Genomic DNA, 18,385 nt, shown 5'->3' with positions numbered 1-18,385 from the left:
GGACGAAACGCCATTATCACCCATGTAATCACCCATTTTTTATCTGTTAAGATTTACCCCTGATGATGTCCTTTTAAGGGATAAAACATGTTGGGTTTTATCATTGTCACATTGGGAACCATAAGGTGCATCAGTTGATGTAAAAAGCTTACCTGGCCTTTGTTCATCTATTCTATGTAAGAATATATTTTATAGTTGGTTTACAATTGATTATTAATTTAAATAAATATTTAAATATTAATGGTGGCCTTTTGGCCTATTATTTTTGGGTGATTCTTTGGTGTGAGGGTGTATTTCAGCACGACCTGAAAGGAAGTTGGAGAAAAATTATTTTCAAGATTTGTCTCTACATTGAAGGAGTTCTAGAAAACCTTTGGAAATCATCTTGAGAAAGGGCTTTTTCCATTATTGTATCATCCATCCAGGACTAATCCACTTTTTTTTTTTTTTTAATTATACGTTATGGTTTTTTCACATAGTTGAATGTTCAGATAATACGAATAGGTGGTTCTCTGATTAAGGGGAACCTTTTAAATCATAAAGTGAGCGCTCTCTCTTGTTCACGTTCATTATTTCTCTTAAGCCCTTCTAACGGGGCTAATAGAGAGGAGCAGCCGATTTATAAAATACCATATTAATTGGGTTCATTTTAATTAATTCTTAGCGCATCTTTGGGGCTTTTCGTGTGTATATGTGTATATATATATATATATATATATATATATAAAACATGATTTTCATAATAAATGATGGCTCCATTTTTTTCTCATAGTTATAATAGCAAGACGGACTATCTATGAACTTTACTGTATTATCTGTGTGACAGGCTGCACAAATGGCAATGTAGAGTAGATTTTTATCCCATCTCCCACAAAAAGAAAAAAATTTTTTTAATCAAAATCACAAACTTATATGTGTAACAAATATTCATATACAATGTACATATTGATGCATTATTTTCATTTAGGTATTTATTTTGCAAACTTGTATAGTGTAATAATCTGATACTGCTTGAAACTAAAATCGGGAGAGAATGGTAAAGTAACAGTACATATAAGATTTGTATGGATATAGTCTATGGACAACAAAGGGATCAAGGACAATGCTATTCTCATTGGTACCTCCTCCATTCAGTATAGTATCTGGTGTGAAAAGTCATTGTTCTACAGACAGACTGGTTACTTTTACAACAAAATCACATTATGTTGTATCTCCAATCAGTGTCTTTAGATATGACATGTTTGTTCCGGTCAGGAGGAGGAGATCGCTAACTGTGTCATGGGCTAGAAGATGACTGATCCCCACTTAATATCATTTCTTTCAGATGCACCATCAGATTCTTTTCCTCCTCAGTAAGACTGTCTTCTTCTCTGGATTCCCATCTGTTGAAAAGAAAAACATATGTAAAGTTGTGAGCACATTTAATGCTTGCTATAAGATCTTAACTAATTATTAATCATTTTCTTTCATACAGTATGTTAGTTAGTATGGAGTTGACTAAATTACCCTACAGTCATATGTCATGTTCTAGCTAAGCATTTTATATGTTGTAATACGTCATGTAATAACTGCACTAGTTACCATGTACAGTACAGTGCTTTGAGATCATGCTAACTACTGAATATTCTCCCCACTGTCTTGTGCCAATGCCATGCATTACATTGCCCACCTGGCTGTACCTGAGATATGACATCTTGTGTGTGTACGGTACAGTGCCAGGCCTAGCAAGCTTATCATCCTCAGCCAATAATATATGCTCTATAGTTACTTTAGAAGTGCATCAGGAACTGGCTCACACTTAGGAGCGCATCATTGTGGTTACTATGTTGGGTAGCACTTCCAGTACTTAGGATAAGAATAATGACTGCCTCGTAATGTATGGGAGAAAATGACATTCAACCATATGCTATTATACACTACCAGATTTTCAGACTGGACAGATGTCTGACAGGTAATTGTATAGTGTATGCCCAGCATTAGTGAGACCCCACCTAACAGTCAGTTCTAGATGATTGTAATGTGAACCTGGTCTTGTGCACACCCCAAATAAATGAAATATCGGCTTCAGTCTTCCAGCTTCCGCTTTGGCTGCTCTTCTGTCTGCCCCCATATTACCGGGTACTTACCTGGCCTGTTAGCTGACCCTACTTTGCTAACATCCACTGTGTAACAAATATTGGGCTTGACTTTGGATCACATTTCTATGTCACTTCTTGCTGCTATTGCACTGAGTGCATCTGATTCACTGGCTGTTAGATTCTTGTATGCTGGTCATCTCTGAGCTGTGCAACATTTCTGTACAGTCTATGGGGAAAATTCATTTGGGGCCAGGCAGTTGCGGATTTACTGCTAGGCAACACGGGCGGCCGCTTAGGGCCCGGCGGGTCCCAGGGGGTCCACCAACAGGACTGTATAATGGAGGCTTGTATTATAAAGTACCGGCCCCGGCAGACTGTCAGCACATTGGACAGCTGCCAGATGCCACTCTGGTTCACTCCTCTCCCCTGCACTGTGTGCTGCGTGTGATGTCTCACGCACAGTGAGAGAAAAGCTAGGAGAAGCGAAGGTGCGCGTACAAAGAGGGTACATTACAAAAATAGAAGGTAAGGCCTGTGCAAGACAAAGTCCTGTGTCATCCCCCCCCCCTCGCAGCTACCCTGACCCCCCACCCCGAGCCCAGAATCCCTCTCCTCACTGCTGTAACACTGTATTGGTTTTCACAAAGTTTGTTGCTTCAGTGTTTTTAGTCCTTTTTGTGAGATGTTACTATGGTATACTGAAGTAAAATTACAAGCATTTCATAAGTGTCAAAGGCTTTTATTGACAAATACATTAAGTTTATGCAGAGTCAATATTTTCAGTGGTGACCTTTCTTTTTCGAGACCTCAGAGTTTGTCAGAATTTGTGGGTTTTTGTTTGTCCACCCGCCTCTTGAGGATTGACCACATGTTCTCAATGGGATTAAGGTCTGGGGAGTTTCCTGGCCATGGACCCAAAATTTTGATGTTTTGTTACACTTAGTTATCACTTTTGCCTTATGGCAAGGTGCTCCATCATGCTGGAAAAGGCATTCTTCGTCACCAAACTGTTCTTGGATGGTCGGGAGAAGTTGCTCTTGGAAGATGTTTTGGTACCAGTCTTTATTTATGGCTGTGTTCTTAGGCAAAATTGTGAGTGAGCCCACTCCCTTGGCTGAAAAAAACCCACACATGAATGGTCTCCGGATGCTTTACTATTGGTATGACATAGTACTGATGGTAGTGCTCACCTTTCCTTTTTCAGCCAAGCGTTTTTCCAGATGCCCCAAACAATCTGAAAGGGGATTCATCAGAGAAAATAACTTTAACCCAGTCCTCAGCAGTCCAATCCCTGTACCTTTTGCAGAATACCAGTCTGACGCTGATGTTTTTCCTGGAGAGAAGTGGCTTCTTTGCTGCCCTTCTTGACACCAGGCCATCCTCCAAAAGTATTCGTCCTGTGTCATGACAACAGTAAAGCATCCTGAGACCATTCATGTGTGGGGTTGCTTCTCAGCTAAGGGAGTGGGCTCACTCACAATTTTGCCTAAGGACACAGCCATGAATAAAGAATAGTACCAAAACATCCTCCAAGAGCAACTTCTCCCAACCATCCAAGAACAGTTTGGTGACGAACAATGCCTTTTCCAGCATGATGGAGCACCTTGCCATAAGGCAAAAGTGATAACTAAGTGGCTCAGGGAATAAAACATCGAAATTTTGGGTCCAAGGCCAGGGAACTCCCCAGACCTTAATCCCATTGACAACTTGTGGTCAATCCTCAAGAGGCGGATGGACATAAAACCCCACAAATTCTGAAAAACTCCAAGTATTGATTAGGCAAGAATGGGCGGCCATCAGTCAGTATGTGGCCTAGAAGTTGATTGACAGCATGCCAAGGCATATTGCAGAGGTCTTGAAAAAGAAGGGTCAACACTGCAAATATTGACTCTTTGCATAAACTTAATGTAATTGTCAATGAAAGCCTTTGACACTTACGAAATGCTTGTAATTTTACTTCAGTATACCATAGTAACATCTGACAAAAAGGTCTAAAAAAACTGAAGCAGCAAACTTTGTGAAAACCAATACTTGTGTCATTCTCAAAACTTTTGGCCATGGCTGTAGTCCCGGCCGCGGGGGGTTGTGGTGACGACCCAGGACTCTGTATTACCAGATGACTGCACAGTTGACTAGTATGGTCTTATTTACTATACTCGTGGAGTGGATTTTTGAGCTTAAATTCCAGGTATTAAAATAAGATAGCAATTAGTACTAGAGGGGAGCATGGACAAGTGTAGGGGTCTGGCAGTGAATACCGGGTTCATCTAAAGAAGCTTTGCGGTGACACGTGATGGGAGAATGGCCACAACTCCTTGGCAGACCCAGGTCAGGCAGGCGACAATGGGGTACAAAGGGTTCTGAGGAGCACCAAGGTGAGCGTGCTGCTGGGCAGCTGCCAAGTATGCAAACAAGTGGATTAACAAGGCCCTCCCAAGGGACCCCCCTCTGGTAAGCCCACCGTCACCTGGACCTGATTCAGTCCCCGTACTGCGGCTCACTGCACATATGTATGGCATCATGACGTAATTGCACACGACTCTACCGTTCCCTGTGTTCTGCCGCCGCATCTGAGGAGCGGGAGCAGGGTTATGGGTAGTGTAGTGTGTGTGTGGGGAGGGGGAGCAGGGTTAGGGGTACTGTAGTGTGTGTAGGGAGCGGAAGCAGAGGTAGCGTAGTGTGTGCAGGGAGCGGGTCTTACCAAGACCTTCTTGCTGGGTAATAATCTTTATTGTTCAGCATGCAATCACTGGGAGATTGTGGAATGAGAATATAAGTGCAAAGAGAATTTGTATTGGATTTTGTGTGCCTTTGTTTTTGGTAACTTAAGCAGCAAAAAGCTCTGTTGTTGTACTTTCATTATAGATTATTATGATTTAAAAGTAGGGATGTGCATGCTCGAATAGGTTCGAATTTGCACGCCGAGTTCGGATTTTTCCCTCTAAAAAACGGGACTCAAAAAGAGGCAAAACGTCATCTTGCATGGACTTTTGTCTAGGAATGATGATGTTTGTCCATGCAAGATGACGTTTTTTTTCTGAGTCCCGTTTTTTGGAGGGAAAAATCCGAACTCGGCGTGCAAATTCGAACCTATTCGAGCCTGCACATCCCTATTTAAAAGTGAATAGCTTCTTAAAAATGAAACTTGGAAACACTTTGTAGCTTTTACACTTTATGTCAGAGGCCCTAATTCATTCAATTTAATGTAGACATTGGAGAATATACTGCTACAAGCCCTTTCTTGGTGTTCAGCCGTACGTCCAAATGTGCAAGGACTGAGACACCCACTTTGAGCATGTTCCCATCAGTCACACTAAGCAGGAGTAGTGGTCTGTTTCATAATACTTATGCAATACAAAAAGAATCATACCAGAGGGCTCATTGTCTCATTGTCACTGCAAATGCTTATCTCAGTCAGTAGTAGCTACAGCTCTTTCTCTCCTTGGTGTGGTCCCTGATACACAATACATCCGTACATTGTGATCAGCTGTCTGCCTCTGAAATGATTAGTATCTGAGAACTAGAATAACATTTCCAACAAAGGTGATCCTGTAATTTGATGCACACTGGGTAATATGTTGTAGGCACAGAAAACAGACAAGAACACCCCGACAGTTTATTATGTTGTTTTTGCAGCAGCCGTGCTATGTGATTACATTATGGACGGCTTGTCCTTGTCACATTGACAAAATTTGATGTTTAAAATATATATGCTGTATTTCATGTCAATTGGCAGTCTGTTTAAAGTCTTCAGTTTCCTCTTTAAACCTTATTCCTTTCCAGACTAATGGGGCTGTCAGTTTGTCAGGAGTAGCCTATTGTGTTTAATATCAGCAAGTAGTCCCTAAAGGGAACAGGTGCATTGTATGAGACAACAGTGACTATACTGACCACTAATACAATGCGCTCAAGCTGTAGATGGCCAGAGATGATCTTACCCTGCCTTATTCTGCTGAGGTACACAGGGCGATTAAAGCAATCAGAGTTTGTCATTTCCAAGACTCCAACCTTTAAACTCTAAAACACCTTATGGGACTTATCCAAACTTAGGTAAATGCAAAGGGATCTAAATCTGTTTTTTTGGCCCTGAACAATACTTGTAATTGTATATAGCTACCTGCATTTTATGCTCTTTCATTTGAACGACAACTAAAATTTGTTTTTGAACTTGTGTATAATATTTAGGTGTAACTAAAGAAGATGGTAGTTTATATATTTATTTATGTACCTAATAAATGTTTAGACTTCTAAATCGATTATGCGTATTCTTAAATACTGTACTTATCATCAGGGCTTTAATCAGGGGGTGTGAGTGGTACCGTCAAGCAGAGCCCTAGGGGGCAGCACTGTCACCTCTCATATTGCATTTACACATGGAGCGATCCGCCCCACAATTTCTGATGGCAGCCCTGAAAACAGCCACTAATTCCCGACCAAGGTGTTACCAGCACACCTCGAGCACCTTTGTTGGTGAGTATACCATACATGGATCTCCCTGCTGCTGATATTTGCTGCATATACACCACAAGTAACACTCTTCCTATATCTTCAGTTTGTGATCTACACTGCCGGCACCAGGCTTGTGCACGGCTGTTCTCCTGCTGCAGCTTCACCATTGCTCTGCTACATCTAGAGCTGCATAATTATTGTGTATCATCACTGCAGCCATTGGTTTCACACTGTATTTGGCAGTGGCACCTGGATAACAGTGGTACAACAGGATTGGTACCTCTTCATTATCGTACGAGACAAATCAGATTTCTCATGTTCCTCCCCCAGGAGACCACACTCCTTTTTCGGGCGTGCATCTTAAATTCCTACTTACAAAATGGGGGGGGGCATCAATGCTCTTTTTGGCCCAGGGCACCATAAAGTCTAGTTACAGCTCTGATCTATAGAATAACTGAATTATGCACTTTAACAGTAACATATACATTCCCAAAGATAGACCTATGAGACATGCTTGAATAAGCAATTTTGTCCTTGATAACTCTCAGAAATATGCAGGACTCCTAGAGCACACAACACAAGCTGACTGTGGGGGTGATGTATAAGCAGTAATGAGGGGAGAGGTGGACCAGTGGAGAAGGTGCCAAACGCATCCAATAAGCTATGTCTCTTAAATTGGGACAGTTAGGAGGTATTCTGTCACCCACATGTGACCGTGTTACCAAATATCAGCGCTGTAACATGGTTAAATAGCACTCTATGCTGGCAGTGATCTTGGCTGTATGGAGTCGTTTTAGACACCCTGCTAGCCAGAAAGCAAGAGCCATGAGATGGTGAGGGTGCTGCCCACAGAGTCCTGTGCTCTGTACCAGTCTCACACCCCTAGTTACAGCCCCGCCAAATATCCTTCCTGTACTAAAATCCTGTACTCCCTGTTCCTATGGAATCGGTATGAAATACCGCCGGCCGCATGGTGCCTAACCCTAACCCTCCCTCTCCCTAGCCTAACCCTCCTGGGGGGGTGCCTAACCCTAACACCCCCCCCCCCCCCCCCGCGCGCGGCAGTCCACTCGCGGCGTCCGGCATCCCTTCGATCGGGATGCCGTGCGCCTGTCTCCCGGCGTCGGGAAAATAACAGGCGTCTAGATATAGACGCCTATCATTTAACCCACGCTGGGATAAAGCAGTTGGGAAGTCGGCTGTCGGGATCACGTCAGCCGGTTTCCCGATTGCATCCCGTTCCTATCACTGGACTGCCTAATAAAGGGCCAAGCACAGGTACATTATGTCAGTGAGTAGAATATATGCATAGATACTTCTTTCAGGAGAGACTTATCTCCATATCCACTGGAGTGTCCAGAGACCAATCAATTCTACCTATTATGTACATGTAAATGTTATGAAATATTCAAATTTGAATCAAAACGCTACTTTTACATATACAAATAATGTCAGTTCATCATTGCAATGTATTTCATTAGGAACACTAGCAGAAAAAGCTTGCTACTTAATAATATTCAGTGTTTTGCAAAAATGAAAAGTAGGCAGAAAAGTCGTCTTGGGCGCTATGAGAGTTGAGGATACAAAATTAACTGAACAATAGTTCTATCTTACTTCATATAAGTTGGAAAATGATCTTCAGTGTCTGCACCCAGATTCTTTGTTTTCCATGCCTAGATTAATAACTGTCATACCACACAGAGGATCAAATGTAGCACAGTGTTTCTATGCAATGGCCGCGTGATTCTTTATGCCTATGGGTCCAAGTAAAATGGAAAGGTCAGCATAGGGTGCCAAAAACACACTATGCGAGCACTGGGATCCGGGAGGGCGGCTTACTCTGCCAATGGGGCAACTCCTGAAATTGCGAAATTCATAAGTGTACCGGACATTCCATAAGAGTAAGCAAGTATGCCTTTTGGTTCCCTTTAGTTCTTTACTTTGTGACCTTTTCCACATTTTGAAGTCAAAGATTCTACTGGCGTGAAATGGTTGAAGACAGGGAGTCTACTGTAGATTGGTAAGTAATCAGCCCCACACAATCCCAGGAGAGAAGACAAGCATGCCTTTAGTGTTATGATGGGTTATGCCTGCATCAGTTGCCCCTGGACCAAATCGTGGGCATTCGGGTCATATGTAAAAAGTGATTGATATCTATGTAAATAGATCTATGGTCACAGGTCTTTCCTGCATGAAAGAGGTGATCTCAGTTTCATTAGACCTGGGTCAACAGTACAATAAATAGTAAGCAATGTAGCTAAAGGTAACATTTAACTAGGGGTGAGCGGGTTCGGATTTCTGAAATCCGAACCCCCCCGAGCCCCCCCGATCCGAGGCCGATCCGAGTCAGGCTCGACTTTTCCCGCCTGACTCGGATCTGAAATCGAGGCAAAACGTCATCATCCTGCCTTCCGGGTCTCGCGGGTTTTGGATCCTATATAAGGTACCCGCGTCGGCGCCATTTTCTCACTTGGCTGTGGACAGTGAAGAGGGAGGGTGGGAGTTAGGGCTGGCTGGGCTGTGTAGTGTAGTGTAGTGCAGAGTAGTGTTGTGTTGTGCTGTGCTGTGCTGCTGTTGTCCACTACTTCAAAGTCCATAGGGGCTGGCTGTGTTGTGCTGTGCTGCTGTTGTTAATAGGGGCTGTGTCCACTACTTCAAAGTCCATAGGGGCTGGGTGGACTGTGTTGTGCAGTCAGTTCTCCATAGGGGATGTGTCCACTCCAAAGTCCTGTGCAGTGTCCCAGTCCTAAAGGGGTGCTGTAGTGTTGTCCAGGGGGTGCTCTGTCCATCAGGGGTGCTCCCCCCAAGTGCTAAAAAAATTATATTTTTTCTGTGTTTGTGAATTGTGTGCGCAGTAGCCGCACGTGCATCAACAAAGTAGTGCCAAGCGTGCGCCTGTGTCATAAGTAAAGGGCCAGCTGGCTTGACCGTTAAAGGGTGCTGTAACCCCCAAAGTACACTCCAGTCCAAACCAAAAAAAAATAATATTTTCTGTGTTTGTGAATTGTGTGCGCAGTAGCCGCACGTGCATCAACAAAGTAGTGCCAAGCGTGCGCCTGTGTCATATGTAAAGGGCCGACTGGCTTGACCGTTAAAGGGTGCTGTAACCCCCAAAGTACACTCCAAACCAAATAACAAAATATTTTTTCTGTGTTTGTGAATTGTGTGCGCAGTAGCCGCACGTGCATCAACAAAGTAGTGCCAAGCGCGCGCCTGTGTCATAAGTAAAGGGCCGGCTGGCTTGACCGTTAAAGGGTGCTGTAACCCCCAAAGTACACTCCAAACCAAATAAAATATTTTTTCTGTGTTTGTGAATTGTGTGCGCAGTAGCCGCACGTGCATCAACAAAGTAGTGCCAAGCGTGCGCCTGTGTCATAAGTAAAGGGCCGTCTGGCTTGACCGTTAAAGGGTGCTGTAACCCCCAAAGTACACTCCAAACCAAATAAAAAAATATTTTCTGTGTTTGTGAATTGTGTGTGCAGTAGCCGCACGTGCATCAACAAAGTAGTGCCAAGCGTGCACCTGTGTCATAAGTAAAGGGCCGTCTGGCTTGACCGTTAAAGGGTGCTGTAACCCCCAAAGTACACTCCAGTCCAAACCAAAAAAATATATATTTTCTGTGTTTGTGACTTGTGTGCACTGTGGCTGCACGTGCATCAACAAAGGAGCAGCGCCAAGCGTGCGCCTGTGTCCCATAAGTAAAGAGCCGGCTGGCTCATTTCTTAAAGGGTGGTGTAACCCACAAAGTGCACTACTCTCCAGCAAAAAGAAAAAAATATTTTCTGTGTTTGTGTGCGCTTTAGCCGCATGTATATATCAATATAACATAAATGGAGGACCAAACTTTCTCTGATAAAAATAAAATACGGAAAGATCAAGAACCACTTCCTCCTAGTGCTGTTGCTGCTGCTGGGAGTTGTTCATCATCCCAGAGAGGAAGTAGGAACACCACCACTTTTACTAAACAATTGACCCTCCAACAGTCCCTAGCGATGAGGATGAAGTACGACAGCAGTCATCCTGAAGCAAAACGTATAACTGAGGCCTTGACTGCTATGTTGGTGTTAGACGTGGGTCCGGTATCCGCCATTAGTGCAGTGGGATTTAGACAATTGATGTAGGTAGTGTGTCCCCGGTTCCAAATCCCGTCTAGATTCCACCTGCATCCTCAAAGCAGCAGCGACAAGCGTGCGTCTGTCTGTTAAAGGGTGGTGTAACCCTCAAAGTGCGCTCCACAAACAATAAAATAATTCTTATTTTTTTTTCTGTCTTTGTGAAATGTGTGGGCTGTAGCCGCACCTGCATCCTTAAAGCAGCAGCGACAAGCCTGCGTCTGTCTGTTAAAGGGTGGTTTAACCCTCAAAGTGTGCTCCACAAACAATAAAAATATTCTTCTTTTTTTTACTGTCTTTGTGAAATGTGTGGGCTGTAGCCGCACCTGCATCCTTAAAGCAGCAGCGACAAGCGTGCGTCTGTCTGTTAAAGGGTGGTGTAACCCTCAAAGTGCGCTCCACAAACAATATAAATATATATTTTTTTTTTCTGTCTTTGTGAATTGTGTGGGCTGTAGTCGCACTTGCATCCTCAAAGCAGCAGCGACAAGCGTGCGTCTGTCTGTTAAAGGGTGGTGTAACCCTCAAAGTGCTCCAAAAAATAAAAAATATTTTTTTTATGTGTTTGTGACTTGAGTGCGATGTAGCCGCACGTGCAGCAACACAGTAGCAGCGCCAAGCGTGCGCCTGTGTCATAAGTCAAGGGCCGGTTTGGACATCTGGTCCGGACTGAAGGACGTGCCAACAATTTCTGACAAGTCTACTGTCACTGCATATGATACTGTCCTCAAAGCAGCAGCGACAAGCGTGCGTCTGTCTGTTAAAGGGTGGTGTAACCCTCAAAGTGCGCTCCACAAACAATAAAAAAATTCTTATTTTTTTTTCTGTCTTTGTGAAATGTGTGGGCTATAGCCGCACCTGCATCCTTAAAGCAGCAGCGACAAGCGTGCGTCTGTCTGTTAAAGGGTGGTGACACCCTCAAAGTGCGCTCCACAAACAATAAAAATATTCTTCTTTTTTTTTATGTCTTTGTGAAATGTGTGGGCTGTAGCCGCACCTGCATCCTTAAAGCAGCAGCGACAAGCGTGCGTCTGTCTGTTAAAGGATTACATCAGTGACAGCATCCAAGTAGGCATGTCAGACAGTCCGTACCTGTACTGGCAGGAAAAAGAAGCAATTTGGAGGTCCCTGTACAAACTGGCTCTATTTTACCTGAGTTGCCCCCCCTCCAGTGTGTACTCCGAAAGAGTGTTTAGTGCAGCCGGGAACCTTGTCAGCAAAAGGCGTAGGAGGTTGCTTCCACAAAATGTGGAGAAGATGATGTTCATAAAATTAATTATCAACTCTTCCAGGGAGACCAGCCTCCAGAACGTACAGAGGGACCTGTGGTTGTGGATTCCAGCGGGGACGAATTAATACTCTGTGAGGATGAGGATGTACACAACACTGAAGAGGGTGAGGAATCGGAGGATGATGATGACATCTTGCCTCCGTAGAGCCAGTTTGTGCAGGGACAGATTAATTGCCAGCTTGTTTTGTGGGGGCCCAAACGAACCAATCATTTCAGCCACAGTCGTGTGGCAGACCCTGGCGCTGAAATGTTTGGTTTGTTAAAGTGTGCATGTCCTGTTTATACAACATAAGGGTGGGTGGGAGGACAATTCCATCTTGCACCTCTTTTTTTTCTTTGAATTATGTACTGTTTGGGGCCTAGTTTTTCAAACTGCCATCCTGTCTGCCACTGCAGTGTCACTCCTAGATGGACCACGTGTTTGTGCCGCCCACTCGTATCTCTTAGCATAGTCATCCAGCTACCTCGGTGCAACCTTTTGGATATAAAAACACTATTGTGAGGTGTGAGGTTTCAGAATAGACTGGAAATTAGTGGAAATTAAGGTTATTGAGGTTAATAATAGCATAGGAGCAGAAAAACACACAAATTCTGTGATTTTAGCTGTTTTTATGCTTTTTTAAAAAAAAAAATACAGATCCAAAACACAAAACCCAGAACCCAAAACACGGAAGGGTGGTTTTGGCAAAACCAATCCAGATCCAAAACACGAAGAAAGATCCAGATCCAAAACCAAAACACGAAAAGTGGCCGGTGCACACCCCTACATTTAACAAATGGTGCTATGGGCAACATCTTCACTTCTAAAGACCCGCACTTTAGTAAATATATCCCTGACTCTTCAGGCTCAGCGGGGACCTACAGGCACTCCCTGGCATTTACTGGGGCCTCACACATGAATAAATTTTTAAAGTGGATCTTTTCAACTGCGTGCTTGAAATTGGAGACTTTGGAAACCAATTTCCATGTGGAGGAAATACATAAAATACGGGAAATGGTAAATATAAACTATATTAAACCATATTTACACCTTGATTGGATGCAATGCTGATGCATGGTTACATATAACGAACATAAGCAGTTCTGCTTAATACCACAACTGAACTAACACCATCAACATAGTTTTATGTATTTCTACATATTAAAGATGCATACCCCTCCTTTTTTGCACAGTAAATTAGAATTTACATTGTACATTATTTTATACATTGATTTCTGTGGTTACAGACTGCATAGAAGAGAAATACACTATGTACGCAAAAGTGATTGGACACCCCCGCACAAGAGAAATGTATACCATGCATACCATTGCACACGGGTTCCATATGGCCACTAATGTGGTGGTTTCGAACACTTCGTGCGGAGGACCATGCACTTGCAGTTCTACTGAAACAACAAATGTTTTTATCAGGACGACAATGCCACCTGTCATGTTTCCAGGCTATGCTGGACTGGTATAAAGAAGATTCTGTAACCCGGATGGACTGGCCAGCTCAGAGTCCAGATCTTAACCCCATTGAGAACCTCTGGAACGAATTGGAGAGACGGGTGCATTCTAGGCCGACTTGACCATCTTCAGTGTGACAGTTGGTCACTGTACTTAATGCGGAATGGCAAAACATACCACCTGCTGTTGTCCAGGAACGGTATACAATTGGGAAACTGGCTGCCTTAATACCAACAGCCGGCTTCCTGACTGTCATATCCTGGTGAGTGTGAAATGCCGGGCGTCTATATCTAGACGCCTGCCATTTCCCCGACGCCGGGGGCAGACAGCCGCGGGGGAAAGGGTTAGGTTTAGGGCACCCGGGGGGGACGTAGGGCTAGGCACCCCCCCGGGAGGGTTAGGCTAGGGGGAGGGAGGGTTAGGCACCCCTGGGGGGGACTTAGGGTTAGGCACCCCCCGGGGGACTCAGGTTTAGGCACCGGGGAAGGGGGGGTTAGGGTTAGGCACTTAGAGGGGGGATTAGGGTTAGGCACTTGGGGAGGAGGTTAGGGTTAGGCACCCCTAAGGAGGGTTAGGGGGTTAGGTTAGGTTAGTTTATACTTACCTTAGGGACGATCGGGATTTCCAGCGCTGTCGGGCTTACGCTGCCGGGAACTCTGCTTTTGTCGGCCAGGCGCTGCCGGGAATGCGGCCGGCGGTATTTCATACCGAGTCCCCAGGAACTTGTGGAGAGTTTGCCAAGAAGGGTGTCTGCAGTAATCACTGCACGTGGTGGACCTACAAAGTACTGATGCCAATAAAATCTTGTTGTTCTATTTGCTGTCAGTGTCCAATTACTTTTGTCGACATAGTGTAAAAGCAATTATACTGTAAGTAAAAATGTTATTAATTTGTTATTGGTCTCAAATGTACTTTTATTGATTATGAACATTTGTGGATGTAAATAAATATATACAGTCAGGTCCATAAATATTGGGACATTGACAGAATTTTCAGATTTTGGCCTCTATACACCACCACAATGGTTTTGAAATTAAACAAACAAGATGTGCTTTAACTGCAGATTTAATTTGAGGGTAATTACATCCAAATCAGGTGAACGGTGTAGGAATTACAACAGTTTCAATATGTGCCTCCCACTTTTTAAGGGGCCAAAAGTAATGGGACTATCATCTCAAAAGCTATTTCATGGACAGGTGTGGGCTATTCCCTCATTATTTCATTATCAATTAAGCAGGTAAAAGGTCTGGAGTTGATTCTAGGTGTGACATTTGCATTTGGAATCAGTTGCTGTCGACTCTCAATATGAGATCCAAAGAGCTGTCACTATCAGTGAAGCAAGCCATCATTAGGCTGAAAAATCAAAACAAACCCATCAGAGAGATAGCAAAAACATTAGGTGTGGCCAAATCAACTGTTTGGAACATTCTTAAAAAGAAAGAACGCATTGGAGAGCTCAGCAACACCAAAAGACCCAGAAGACCATGGAAAACAACTGTGGTGGATGACAAAAGAATTATTTCTCTGGTGAAGAAAAACCCCTTCACGACAATTGGCCAAATCAAGAACACTCTCCAGGAGGTAGATGTATATGTGTCAAAGTCAACAATGAAAAGAAGAGTTCACAAGAGTGAATATAGAGGGTTCACCACAAGATGCAAACCATTGGTGAGCCACAAAAACAGGAAGACCAGATTAGAGTTTGCCAAACAACATCTAAAAAAGCCATTTCAGTTCTGGAACAACATCCTATGGACAGATGAGACAAAGATCAACTTGTACCAGAGTGATGGGAAGAGAAGAGTATGGAGAAGGAAAGGAACTGCTCATGATCCAAAACATACCACCTCATCAGTGAAGCATGGTGGTGGTAGTGTGGGCATGTATGGCTGCCAATGGAACTGGTTCCCTTGTATTTATTGACTGCTGACAAAAGCAGCAGAATGAATTCTGAAGTGTTTTGGGCAATATTATATACTCATACTCAGTCAAATGCTTCAGAACTCATTGGACGGCGCTTCACAGTGCAGATGGACAATGACCCGAAGCATACTGCAAAAGCAACCAAGGAGTTTTTTAAGGCTAAAAAGTGGAATGTTATGCAATGGCCAAGTCAATCCCCTGACCTGAATCCGACTGAGCATGCATTTCACTTGATGAAGACAAAACTGAAGGGAAAATACCCCAAAAACAAGCAGGAACTGAAAACATTTGCAGTAGGGGCCTGGCAGAGCATCACCAGGGATGAAACCCAGCGTCTGGTGATGTCTATGCGTTCCAGACTTCAGGCTGTAATTGCCTGCAAAGGATTTGCAACAAAGTATTAAAAAGTGAATGTTAGATTTAGGATTGTTTAGTTTGTCCCATTACTTTTGGCCCATTAAAAAGTGGGAGGCACATATAGAAACCGTTGTAATTCCTACACCGTTCACCTGATTTGGATGTAATTACCCTCAAATTAAATCTGAAAGTCTGCAGTTAAATCACATCTTGTTTGTTTCATTTCAAAGCCATTGTGGTGGTGAATAGAGCCAAAATCTGAAAATTCTGTCAATGTCCCAATATTTATGGACCTGACTGTATCTTTTAATTCAGCAGTAAAATTACAGCACTCTTGACTACCAGTCCTGTCAAGGTATATGGTAACTTGTTTATTGGTCCTGTGTCCTTCATATATAACAACAAACATCAAAATAGTAAAGTGGATATTATTATTACTATTGTTTATTTATACAGCACCAGGGCTGAGCTGTACAGAGAATATCATTCATATCACTCCTTGCCCCATTGGAGCTTACAGCATACTTGCCTACTCTCCCGGGACGGTCGGGAGCCTCCCCAAAATCGGAGGCCGCTCCTGGCCCCCGCAAGAGTAGCAAGTCTCCCGGAATGGTCGCCGCCTCCATGCCCCCTAATGTCCGCACCAACTTAGTGAGCTAAAGTGGGCTGTCCGGGGGGGGACAGATGACACGATTATCACTGTTATTGATTGATAACATTATCATTGATATTGTCATTATCGCGTCATTGCAGCTCCGCACCCTACTTTACATTACCGGAAATATCAACATTTTAAAGTGGGGGAGGGGCCACAATCGCAACGACACTGCTCACTTTAGCTGCCCCCACGCCCCCTGCTGCACAGACCTGGCTGTCCCCACCCGGAGGAGGCTGCCGGAAAGTCAGTAAGTATGGCTCACAGTCTTAGAGGCAATGTAAAAAGCAGTGAAATGAGTGAAGATGTGGACTAGTGGAGAAGTTGCCCATAGCAACCAATGAGCTTCGAGGTAGCATTTATCAAGTACATATTATAAAATGATAGGTAGAAGCTGATTGGTTGCTATGGCCAACTTCTCCACTGCTTACATTAACCCCTACATTCCCTAAAGCACACACATACAGTACACAGATTATAATATGTCAGCTGACTATCAGGATATGCATCATAACAATATATATAAATAAGTTAAATATTATCATATTCGTAATCTATGGGCATTTTCCTTACATACTTTGCATACGCATATAATGCAACCATAAAGTGCCTCAGACTTTTCAAGGTAACTACGGAGTTCCAGGGTGCCACCTCTAGGAAATTATTGTAAACCCATAAATTACTTTAAAAAACACAGTAGATTAAGAAGCTTTTTACATTATGTGTCAGGAAATATGAAGCATATTTGGCCCATGGCTGCTGTCTCCTATGTATAGAGCCACAATAGGACCAATTATCTAGTAGGCTGTACATTTTACTGGATTACTTAGGATTACTCAGTGTCATCAGATATCATTCTCACTGTAATTTGTAAAACAGTGTGATAAATAGTGAGGAATAATAATGTTCAGGTAGAGATAAAACATCCTGTTAATAGTTCATTTCCCAAGCGTACCAGCCATGCCCTCAAACCATTTAGTAAAGTCAGTTCTTTACAGCAACTCTGTGAAATGCTAAGATGTTACACTTTCATATTGAAATCATAGCCAGATCACATTTCGGCAAGCTGAGCGGAGAACCTTGTTCGCCAACAGAAAATGCAATTTGTAAGGGGAAAACAATCAAAGCACTGGGTAAAGATGATACCTTTGTTGGCCATATGGTATAATCAGATGGAAGCTTTCTAGAGAGTTCATGTCATTTCCTCAGGCATCTATTTATCAGTGCGTCTGAGAAAGGGTACTAGTGAATGCTTGCCTGGAATGCCACCAACACTGTATAATATTACAGCTCTCTTTATCTTGTCCCTTAACAAAGCTAGTAGCAACTAATTAAACTTGTGTGATGTTTAGAGAATTTACTCCCTTAAACATGGCTTTCCTCAGCAAAACAAAGGAAATTCAGTTGCTTTTTTATTTTTGTGATTACATAAATTTGAACACTTACACTAACTGATTGTATTATATTTTGTGTTTGCTGCACTATCTTAACATTATCAGGTCACTAAAACTCCTTTTCCACTAGCTTGAAAAACTTTTTTTGCACGGGAACGACCGTCAGCCTGGGCTTTTTTTGGCAGTGGAAATGGCTACCTCAAAATAAACCCCGTCGAGTGATCTTGGAATCCAACCCGGGTAGCGACCGATCGGACGACACGGGTTCCGTTTACAGCATGGGGAGATCCGGATTTCTCGGCGCTTGGAGATTGCAGTGTGCACAGGGACCGTTGGACCCGTCTTCAAAATACCAGTTCCGAGCCAGAATTTAGGTGGAAAATGGGTATAAAGAAGGCGATACGTTCAGTATCCCGGCAAAGGGGATGTCGGCACTTAGAATACCGGCGCCGGTATCGCGATACCTGCCACAATCCCGATGCCAGCGTCCCAACCGCCGCCATCTTGAAGGAAAGTAGCAGGGTCGTGGGAAGGGTTAGGTTTAGGGTGCGGAGAGGTTAGCTTTAGGCACTAGGGGGAAGGTTAGGTTCAGGCACCAGGGTGGGAGTGGTAGGGAGAGGGGGAGGATAAGGTTATCTACCGACAGGTGTCGGTATCCTAACCCTGTTGGGATGCCGGC

At 43.5% G+C, this 18,385-nt stretch overlaps 1 protein-coding gene across 4 annotated transcripts in view; it reads right to left on the bottom strand.

Moving 5' to 3' along the window:
- Positions 1 to 763: 763 nt before the first annotated feature.
- KIAA0825 (KIAA0825 ortholog) overlaps positions 764 to 18,385 on the bottom strand; it is a 473,150-nt gene continuing 455,528 nt past the window's right edge. For 2 of the 4 annotated variants that reach the window (XM_088444683.1, XM_088444685.1), the window contains one exon: positions 764 to 1,382. In XM_088444683.1, coding sequence (XP_088300809.1) covers positions 1,277 to 1,382 — 106 coding nt within the window. In that variant the 3' untranslated portion in view covers positions 764 to 1,276. The remainder of the gene's footprint in view (positions 1,383 to 18,385) is intronic. The other 2 variants (XM_088444682.1, XM_088444681.1) reach the window with 1 other exon arrangement.

The sequence above is a fragment of the Taudactylus pleione genome, unplaced genomic scaffold (assembly GCF_031769625.1).
Source record: "Taudactylus pleione unplaced genomic scaffold, aTauple2 ptg000370l, whole genome shotgun sequence".
NCBI classification, from domain to species: domain Eukaryota; kingdom Metazoa; phylum Chordata; class Amphibia; order Anura; family Myobatrachidae; genus Taudactylus; species Taudactylus pleione.
This window is presented reverse-complemented; position numbering and strand designations above follow the sequence as displayed.